We start from the raw sequence: 10,828 nt of genomic DNA on the forward strand, positions 1-10,828 counted from the left end.
CAAGAGTTCGCCAACTCTGACCCGTCATCAACAAGCCTTATAGACTTGGTAACCCTGACAGTGTATTGAAGGGTGAAATGCTAAACCTAATTTTGAGAACCATAAGTCCGTATGCAGGGAAACACATATGAGCGTGTTCGTCTAATCGCGAGCTATGCGTGGATATGCGGCACGCCCCTTTTCGACCTTTGTGGGCAGAGTTATCGTGCGTCAAAGTGTAATCCTCATTTTCTGAACCACATGACCGTGTGTGGAGAAACACACAGCAACGTGTTCGTCTCGTCAAGCACTACGCGTGAATGTGCGCCATGCCCCTGTGCGGCCTTTGTGGGCGGAGTTAAACACTCTTAATTAGGTGCGCTATAGACTTTCTTCTTATTCCAAAAAAGGACAACTTAGTCTGACTTACTTTTGCACGCCGAATCGAATGGTGTTGGTCCCGTGGCTGTACCTCGTCGGGAAGGTGGTTAATTAGTGTGCACAATTGTATACACGGGTTAGTGTGGGCAGGGGTATTTTGGGCGTTATTAACATGGAGATTGATTACTAATCGGAACACAGATATATCATAAATGGGGGGTCCTTTTTGCGCAGACTGGACGTTTTCTGAATCGTGAAGCCGAGCCCAATCCGTCAGTACCGGCCTCGAGCCGGTGCTGTGCACGGCTGCCGCGCACGGCTGCCGCGTGGTTGCGAAAGAGCAAGCTATACCCCTAACCAAGGCCTCTATTGTACGGCCTTCTGCTGTCCGAAAGGTCAGAACTCAGGGTGTGAGGGTCCAAGCCGTCCTTCGAAGGGCACGTCCCCTGGGGTTCAGCAAACAAGTGTATAAAGGTTGTTGAGCAGAGATTGATTATATCTTTAATGGTTATAAAAAAGAGATTGACCCAATCACCCATGAACGTATGCCGCTAACCCAGCTCCTATTTTTTGAGGGTTCAGGCCGGTTGTGCGGGTCTCAGGGCGTAGGGCTAAGAACACAGCAGAGACCACAGCCCTGGGTACGTTTGGTCCGAAAAACAGACCTCAGACACAATCCAGGTGGTCTTTAGAGCCCCCCAATTTTCATGAAGACACCACCCATTTTAGTGTCAAAACCCTAACCCTCACCTTTGACCTGCCATAAGTCATGTCATGGGGTCCCGCAGGTGTTCAATCACCATCCATTCTTTTCAGAATTCTCTGCCTAACGCGTAGACATCTGCATTATGATCCTAGCATGTACGGTACACGAGAGGTCAATCAAAATTCTTAAGATCCCCTAATTTAATAAGGATTCATATCAACCTCCCTTTTCTTTTCACCCAATTAAATATTACCACCCTACGCCTAAGGTATTCCATGCGTTGACATGCATATAATTGATCCAGCTGGAGTTAATCAAGTCGGACCAGGTGTTGGTTATTGAAGCTAATGGCACACTATATATGTTTTGAGTCAGAGTGACTGTCAGACAGCATCAGACTTGCATGGAAGAAGGACTGACAAAGGACTAACAAGCAACCAAGAGGTTGGTATTTTTGTTAAATATTGTTCTACAAATTCTACATCAACTATCTTCTTTCGAAAAGACTATCAACATTGCATGGTTTGCAATCTGAAATCTTTATAATATTATACAGAATGGAACAACCAAGCCAGGAGGGAGACCCCCCGACACCGCCTGACACCACCACCAACCCTTCTCCTGAAGATGTAAGTACATCCTAAAAAGATGTGTGGCTGCAAACCTTTTTAGAGCGACCTAATCATTCAAATTCATTGTACCTTTCAACACAGGGATATACATTAATCCAATTATGTTTGTCTACAGACACATGATGACCAGGTCCTGGAGGAGCCACAATATTTGGTTCCAACAAATTCAGAGGAGGATTCGGAGGAAGAGGAATTTGTTATCGAGGTCAGAGGCAGGAGGAGGTACGAGATACTCCTCATTTACGCCCAATTTCTGGAGGCCAGACAGCGCATTCTGAGGAGACGCCTTCGACCTCCAGCCCGAGGATCTGGGGCCTCCGGAGGATCTGGGGCATCCTAAAAATGATTTGTTATTGTTTGTTTTGTTATTCCTTTTGTTTTTTCTTGCTTTTGATTTTTCCTAAATAAATGTTGTTCCTCTTACACGTAAATCTGAGTCATCCATTTATGAATAGTCTCTCCAAAAAATGGTAATATCATGTAGTGATATCATGTAGTTGGTGATTAGTGATAATTAGTGACAGGGGTTGGAGATAATTAAAATGTAATTGATATTCCAGTGGGCAGGGTTTGAGTGGTTTTGGGGTGGGGGGCTAGCAAAGGGTTTAGGGGCAATTAATATGTAGAGGGAGGGTTCTTAATGGGTCTGGGGTATGTGGTCTTTATTGTGTAAATGTTGGGGCACAGAGGATAACTCTGTCTTGAATGGTTTTTCTATTCCATTCATTTAGATTTTATGGTTAGGCTAGGGTTGCCCAATTTCACATCATATCCATTATGAATGGATTTGATTGGTTAGATAATTTCATCCCAAATTGGTTGAAAAAAATATTAAATTTGATAGGAGTTTGGGTACCCAATTCCTTATCAAATCCATGCATTCTTTCCATGTCGACCACACTCATCCAAACACTTGCCTTTGCCCAACATCCTATCAATTCCATGTTTTATATAGCCCAATTACTGACAACAACCCTACCCATGTCAAATTAATGACTAATTGACAGAATTTGTTTCACCTGCTGGAAGGGTTTATAAGGGAGGGGAAGTGCCATGTGCTTCATTCATTGTCTGTATTGAGAGAGGGAGAGAGTGCTGCAAGCTGCTAGATAACTCACATTACAATCAACTGAATCCTGCATTCCAACAACGCATCAACATGCCTGTGAGTAAATATTCTATATTTTTGGGGCTTATGATTTGGTGGTTAGATTTTGCTAGATTTTGGGTTAGGTTTTGGTGAAGTATAATTGATTTTCATTTTCAACATGTGTGTACATTTTGGGGAGCAGAGAATAATTCTATCAAAATGGTTTTAAAAAGGGATGGATTTCTGGATGGAGAAATCAACAATGGAAAACCTTTCCATTAACTGTACTAATCCCAATTTTTAACTTTTTTTTTAGGCTACCGTGGACAAAGTCCAATGTCCAATATGCTCAAAGGTGGTCTTCCTTACCTCCCACCTGAAAAAAGGCCACAAGGTCACAAATAATGTGGAGAGGCTTCTCATCCAGGACTATGCATATGGAAGGTAAAGTTGACTCCTGCAGTGTTATTTTTTAATGAGAACATGATTATTGTGTAATGGTGCGCTTTCTACACTGGTTTGGCTTACCTTGTATACATTTGTTTTGTAACTGTAGAGTCAAAAAAATGGACTATCCCACCTGTGACATTTGTGGCAAGAAGAACAATGCACGCATTGATAAGCATCTTGCTGACGTCCACCTGATAGAAGTAAGTTAATTATGTGTGCTTGCTACTTAACCACTTAAACCTTAGCATTGGTATTGCGAAGAAAGCTGAAAAAAGCCTGCTATGTTAGGGTATTTTGCACTGTTATTGGGCCAATACCCTAAAACTCTGCAACCCAGCTAAGTATTAACCTCTCTTACTTTTTCACCCAATAACAGTCATCACCCTAACCGGTTCAAGTGGTTAACAACTAGAACCACCCAAACAAATAATTATAGTAAATTGTGTCCCAGATTGTTGAGACCTGATATTGGGTTAAAACAGATATGTGTCAGCTTGCATGTCTTATTCTCTAAAAAAAATCCCAATTAGGGGGCAACATGGCCTAACCCTTTGGAAAGACTTTCCCCCAGTTGGCTTCTGAGGGCCCCCGTGACATGGTGACCCCTAGAAGTCAAATCCTGTCAGGGAACACGCATTGGGTCAAAGTAGAATGCCAATGAATAGGAACCTCACTACCCCAACATCCTGTGATTGACCCGGTTGTACATTATTTTAACCTGTTGCTTTTCAACAGGGGGATGAAAAAAAGAGACTTGTAACAGCAGCGAAGCGCTCCTTGACCATCAGCAAATTGGCTGCCCTACGGGCCACGGGTGTCGGAATGGTCAGCCGGCTTGACCTGTTCGAAAGAGGCAGGTCCAATTACCATTGCAATTGTAAGTATACTTGTGTTGTTTTAAGGTCAACTACATTAATGTTTTTTTTAACAGCTACAGTGCCCAGTGCCCAGTGCCCAGCACCCAGGCCCAGCGCCCAGGACCAGTGCCCAGGGCCCAGCGCCCAGTGCCCAGCCCTCCAGATAATCAGGCCAACCCCACCCAGCTGAGTAAGAACGATCACATTTCCAATTGTAAGAATACTTGTGTTGTTTAAGGGCAACTACATTAATAATGTTTATTTCAACAGCGACTGACGAAGTGGATGAGGTGTGCAGGGCCCTTGACCTGCTTGGGCCTACCTCCGACTCTATTGAGCGTAAGTGCAATTACTCATCCAATTGTGAGAATATACAATTGTGTTTTGTGTCCTTACATCTAGATTCATGATGTTTGTTTCAACAGCTCCAGGTGACGACATGTCCTCACCAGGTCCGGTGACACCTGTCACCTATGGGATGTCACCTCCGTCAACGTCAGGCGTTAAATGTGAGGGCAATAATTGTTCCAAATTGTAAGGATACTTGTGTTTGACAGCAAGGATATCCATATTAATGATGTTTGTTTTAACAGATCTGCCTACCAACCGCCCTTCAGGTCAAAAAGGTGAGAAAAATACTCTTCAAGTTAGGGTCTTTTGCATTTATGGGGTCATTTAACATAGGGATTGATATGAAGTTGTGCCTGACCAAATCAATATTGAATAATAAGGATGTTTGACAGCTTATCTATATTAATTATGTTTCTTCAAATTCAACCCCAGTCTGCTCGCAGTCGGCCTGCGTGGACCTGCGGGCAGAGTTTGAGAGGATTTTGGGTGAGAACCTGGAGCTGAGGAGGAGGCTGATGGAGCTCGAAACATTTAAAAAGGTCCACCTCACCCCGGTCAAGGGCACCGGCAGAAAGGCCACCCCGGTCAAGGGCACCGGCAGAAAGGCCACCGAGAAGACAAAGCTCTCGGAGGGGGAGCAGGGCCTCTTTTGTAAGTATTCTTTTCATTTTTACATTTTCTTAAATGGAATTTGTTAGTGACTTTGAGGATTTACGACATGTTGACGTGTGTCCTTTTGAAATGGGAAAAAAACATTTAAATCCTGTATTCACTCACAAATGTGTTTCTGTCAACAGCCATCATCATTGATGATTGGGTGGAACATCTTGTCTCTTTGAGACAAGACGACCCAAAATACCTGGACAACCAGCAGCAAAGAGGCAGACGTGCAGCTAAGGTCTGCAAGAGCCTGGGCTGTGTGGGGAAAGCCCACCTCCGTCCCCTCCTGGACCTGGACAAGACCAGAGAGTAGGTAGAGTCCACAGAGTTTCCACCAAAGACTAACTCCTTAGTTTTTAACTCATATATTGTCTTTCACAGCTTCTTTAGAGCACTGTCCAAAACGGCCAAACCCGGCACGTTAAAGACCTATGTTCTCGACTTTGGGGGCTTCCTGAGACACGTCAAAGGTGTACCCAGGTTCAGGAAGCAGTCCACCCTCACCCAGGTAGAGCTTGATAGTGTCCAGTACAGCATGTCGGCGATGCAGAAGAGCCTCACCGTCCCCTTGCTCGCCCAGAAATATGCAGTCCTCGTTAAGAAATCGAGTGAGTGTATTTACAGACCGTAATGTCATAGTTTTTTGGTTTGTCCAAGACACTGTATTCTCTATCAAACACAATGCCACAGCACACAGTAAGACCTTTATCTTAAACTAATTGTATGCATTTCTATACAGACGAGGAGCTGGACATAAATATGGAGATGAGGTTCCTGAAGGTCGCCGAGGATCGGCTGCCGGGGCTGCTCGGTAAGTAAACTTGTAAAGAAATATTCCTTTGAAGAAAGAAATAATGATACTTACCAGTGGACCTGCAACAAAAGGAATATTCAACACAAGTTGATATGTGTACCGGTTGTTAAACAAATGCCAAGTTTAAACTATCTTTTCTTTTTAGAACAACTCCAGGCCTGCTTCACACTCAATGCTGTGCAGGAGATACATGGGTTCCTGGCCGGATTCCTTGCGATCACGCACGGCCATCGGGCCGGTGTGTTCAAGAACCTGACAGTGTCTGAAGTGAACGATGCCAAACCCTCCAAGAGCGGATTTGTGATTTATGTGAGTCAAGACTTCTAACGATTCCATTATCAATGTGTATTTTTGTGGTACCATTATATTGGTAGAATTATTGGGGTCCCTGTTCCACATTTCATTAAACTAAAGAGGTTTATGTGATCAGGGTTAGTATGGTGACACTTTTTTGGGTGGAAACCTGAATGGACTTGATGGAAATTGTTTGCCCAACTTCTTATCATATACATTTATATTTACAACCAAAAAGTAATACATTCTATTTTCACCAACTTCCAGTGGTCTTATCATGTCTAAATGTCTTTGTGTGGTACCGTTATGTTGGTAGAATTATTGGGGTCCCTATAAACACCACTTTTCAGTGAACGTGCTCCATAAGAGGTTTCTGTGATCAGGGTTAGTATGGCGACACTTTTTTGGGTGGAAAACTTAATTGATTTGATAGGAAATGGTTTTCCCAACTTATTTTTCAACCCTAACATCAAACAATGATATCCACCTGTGGTAGGTTCGAAATCACAAATCATTCAACAGCCACGGTCCTGCCCCCCTGGCCTTGAAGAGGGAAGAGCTGCAGTGGCTGCTCGAACTCATAAACACCACCAAGTGTCAGGGGACCAGCACTGAACTTGTGTTTTGCACCAGCGGGGGGAAGGAGGTGCGAAACCTCGGAAAAAGAATTGAGAAGGTGTGGGGAAGACTTGGGCTTGAAGGGAAGCCAACCTTCAACCTCATCAGGTCCTCAGCATCCAGCAAGGTAAATCTTTCAGACCAAGCACGTTTAACAGACAACTATTAAAGTTAAGTAGTATGATTTAGATCCTTTCTCTTCCATTCAAAGGCACGGAAAAGCCTTGATGTGACCAGCCGGGCAAAGGTCAGCAAGGCGATGAAGCATTCGGAGGAGACAGCCAGCCGCTTCTATATGAGCATCGCCGATGAGGAGGAGGTCATGACGGCCCGCGTCCTCCTCATGGAGGGGTACAAGCAGTGCAAGGCGGCGAAGGACAGCAGAGAGGCACGGGAGAAGGAACGGGAGGAGGCAGACGAGGACAAAAGGGAGGAGGTGAGTGCCAATGCTGTACACGTATGCAAGATTCTCTTGAACCAAGATATTCAGCAATTACGTTGACCAGTTGACAACACACTATCAGACTAATTATGTTTTGTTCGATATTATTACAGAGTCCTCGACTTCATCTGAGGAGGAACAGGAGGAAAGAGGAGGAAAGAAGGAGGAAAGAAGGCTAGCACGAAAGCGGCAACGCTCTCCATCCTCCTCCCCTGTAGTGGTTCTTGTTGATAAAATAAAGTTCACCCCAAGAACAGAGAAGGCACTCAGCAGGATTAAGCCGCAAGACTTGAATCCTAGGATTCGACTGTTCAAAGGCTTAGGTAAGACATTTACAATTACTCTTCAAATTGTAAGAATACTTGTGTGTGACTGGATCAATAGGACTGGAATTGGTCCTGACCACCTATATGTTCTATTTGTTCCAACACCTCCAGAAGGACTAATGCAAAGAAAGGATGCTAACGCAGCTGCAGAGCACAAAAGTGAGAAAAAATACATGTAGAGGGTCCTTGGCCCTTATTGGGATATTTAACATAGGACTTGATATGACATTGGTCCTGACAACCTTCACACATGCAAAACAAAGGACATCGAATAATAATGGTGTCTAACATCCATAATGTTTGTTTCAACAGGAGAGGAGAGGTCAACAGGTGGCCCCCGTCGTGGACGAGTTCCTCACCGGCGTATCCTTCCGCCAATGTTTTCCCTGGGACTCCGTCCCTCCAGCCCAGCAGAGCCACAAGGTGAGAACAATTACTCAAGAGGAATTGGTGTGTGTGTGTGTGTGTGTGTGTGTGTGTGTGTGTGTGTGTGTGTGTGTGTGTGTGTGTGTGTGTGTGTGTGTGTGTGTGTGTGTGTGTGTGTGTGTGTGTGTGTGTGTGTGTGTGTGTGTGTCAGTAAAACTAAATAAATCATCTTTATTTCAACAGATAAAGCTCCCCGAGTAGTGGAAGGATCCACTGGAGGACTTCCACAACCTCCTTTCCCTGCCTCCCCCCCTCCTCCCACTACCTCCCTCATCCTCTTCCGAGACTCTGAGGCTGAGGAAGCCTCCCCCCTCCTCCCACTACCCCCCCCATCCGCTTCCAAGACTGAGGCTACCCCACTACCCCACCCCATCCAATTTGAAGACTCTGAGAACGAGGAAGCCTTCTAGCCCTGGCTAGATGTGAGCCGAACAGCACGGCTGTTTCTTTTTGTTTGTTTTAATTTTTTTCTCATTTAAGTCACCTGAGGCAGGTCGTTTTATTTTGTTTTTATCCCCAACCCCATTGTTTTATTTGTGTTGTGTGCCTTTGATAAGGCTATTGTGTTTCAGGCACAGTTGCCTCGTGTGTGTGTGTGTGTGTGTGTGTGTGTGTGTGTGTGTGTGTGTGTGTGTGTGTGTGTGTGTGTGTGTGTGTGTGTGTGTGTGTGTGTGTGTGTGTGTGTGTGTGTGTGTGTGTGTGTGTGTGTGTGTGTGTGTGTGTGCGTGAAAAAATAATAAATGTTTGAACTTTGAGCTATGGTTGTTTCTTTCAAGACTTTGGTTGGCCAGGGATACGTGTGAGGCTTTGGTTAAGATTTAGAGATAATTCATGTAATTGATATGCTATTGGGCTGGGTTGATGGGTTCTGGGGCTAACATAGGGTTTAGGGACAATTTTGGGTGAAAAATGAATGGACTTGATAAGATATTGGGGTGCCCAATTCCGTATCAATTCCATTCATTCCTCACCCAATATCTGAAACTGGCTTAGGGATTGGGGGGGCACTTTGGGGGGACACTGTGGGGCACTGTCTGGGGAGGCACTTGGGGGACACTTGGGGGGGCACTGTCTTGGGAGGCATTGGGGGGGGGCACTGGGGGGACACTGGGGGCACTGTCTGGGGATGGACTGGGGGGGCACTTGGGGGAACTGTCTGGGGAGGCACTTGGGGGACACTGGGGGGGCACTGTCTGGGGGGGCACTTGGGGAGGCACTGGGGGGGGGGCACTGAGGGGGCACTGTCTGGGGAGGCACTGGGGGGACAGTGGGGACTTTTTGGTTGAAAAAAATATTGATTTGATATATTTGGTATACCCAATTCCATATCAATTCCAATGTATGCTTACCCAATATCTGAAACCGGAAGTGAGTCCTTTTTTGGGTGGAAAAAGGAATTGATTTGATAAGATATTGTTTACCCAATTCCATATCCATTCCATTCAATTAGGGTTACCCAATTCCATTCTGAAATGCAGGTGGGCGGGGCTTAGGGCTAACTCTAACCATAACCTGGGGCTTAGGCACTTGGGGGGGGGGGGGGGGGGGGGGGGACACACTGTCTGGGAAGGCACTGGGGGACCCTGGGGGGGGCACTTGGGGGGGGCACTGTCTGGGGAGGCATTGGGGGGGCACTTGGGGGGGGGGCACTGTCTTGGGAGGCATTGGGGGGCACTTGGGGCGGGGGGCACTTGGTGGACACTGGGAGGGGCACTTGGGGGGGCACTGTCTGGGGAGGCACTTGGGGGACACTGGGGGGAACTGTCTTGGGAGGCATTGGGGGGGCACTTGGGGGGGGCACTGGGGGGACACTGTCTGGGGATGGACAGGGACTTGGGGGAACTGTCTGGGGAGGCACTTGGGGGACACTGGGGGGCACTGTCTGGGGAGGCACTTGGGGGACACTGTCTTGGGAGGCATTGGGGGGCACTTGGGGGGGGGGCACTGGGGGGACACTGGGGGGCACTGTCTGGGGATGGACTGGGATTTGGGGGAACTGTCTGGGGAGGCACTTGGGGGACACTGGGGGGGCACTGTCTGGGGAGGCACTTGGGGGACACTTGGGGGGGCACTGAAAAAAAATTCAGGCACTGGGGGTGGGGGGCACTTGGGGAGGCACTGGGGGGGCACTTGGGGAAGCACTGGGGGGGGGCACTGAGGGGGCACTGTCTGGGGAGGCACTAGGGGGACACTGGGGGGGAGAAACCGGAAGTGAGACTTTTTGGGTGAAAAAAATGAATTGATTTGATAAGATATTGGGGTGCCCAATTCCATATAAATTCCATTCATTTTTCACCCAATATCTGAAAACCGAAAGTGATACCTGTTTGGGTGAAGAAATGAATTGATTTGATAAGATATTGGGGTGCCCGATTCCGTATCAATTCCATTAATTTCTCACCCAATATCTGAAACTGGAAGTGATACCTTCTTGGGTGAAGAAATGAATTGATTTGATAAGATATTGGGGTGCCCAATTCCATATCAATTCCATTCCATTAGGGTTACCCAATTCCATATCAATTCCATTCTGAAATGCAGGTGGGCGGGGCTTAGGGCTAACCCTAACCCTAACCCAGGGGCTTAGGCACTTGGGGGGTGGGGCACTGTCTGGGGAGGTATTGGGGGGGCACTTGGGGGGGGGGGGGGAGTGGGGTGACACTGGGGGCCACTGTCTGGGGATGGACTGGGGGGGCACTTGGGGGAACTGTCTGGGGAGGCACTTGGGGGACACTTGGGGGGGGGGCAATGTCTGTGGAGGCACTTGGGGAACACTTGGGGGGCACTTGAGGAGGCACTGGG

At 46.8% G+C, this 10,828-nt stretch overlaps 2 protein-coding genes across 2 annotated transcripts; both read left to right on the plus strand.

Moving 5' to 3' along the window:
* Positions 1–1,623: 1,623 nt before the first annotated feature.
* Positions 1,624–7,453, plus strand: LOC306930082 (uncharacterized protein; the record flags this gene model as incomplete). The annotated part of the gene is made up of 14 exons (XM_079510824.1): positions 1,624–1,695; positions 1,814–1,920; positions 4,170–4,285; positions 4,366–4,434; positions 4,521–4,604; positions 4,689–4,721; positions 4,879–5,097; positions 5,244–5,415; positions 5,488–5,714; positions 5,846–5,917; positions 6,066–6,229; positions 6,711–6,959; positions 7,044–7,268; positions 7,388–7,453. 14 exons carry the CDS (start codon positions 1,624–1,626, stop codon positions 7,451–7,453), a joined length of 1,875 nt encoding a protein of 624 aa, XP_079366950.1.
* Positions 7,454–7,503: 50 nt separating this feature from the next.
* On the plus strand, positions 7,504–8,646 carry LOC306928994 (uncharacterized protein). Its single transcript, XM_079509321.1, has 4 exons — positions 7,504–7,597; positions 7,712–7,759; positions 7,913–8,023; positions 8,210–8,646. Exons 2-4 carry the CDS (start codon positions 7,720–7,722, stop codon positions 8,434–8,436), a joined length of 378 nt encoding a protein of 125 aa, XP_079365447.1. The 5' UTR covers positions 7,504–7,597; positions 7,712–7,719; the 3' UTR covers positions 8,437–8,646.
* The last annotated feature ends 2,182 nt before the right edge of the window (positions 8,647–10,828 follow it).

The sequence above is a fragment of the Electrona antarctica genome (genome assembly GCF_951216825.1).
Source record: "Electrona antarctica genome assembly, chromosome: 9".
NCBI classification, from domain to species: domain Eukaryota; kingdom Metazoa; phylum Chordata; class Actinopteri; order Myctophiformes; family Myctophidae; genus Electrona; species Electrona antarctica.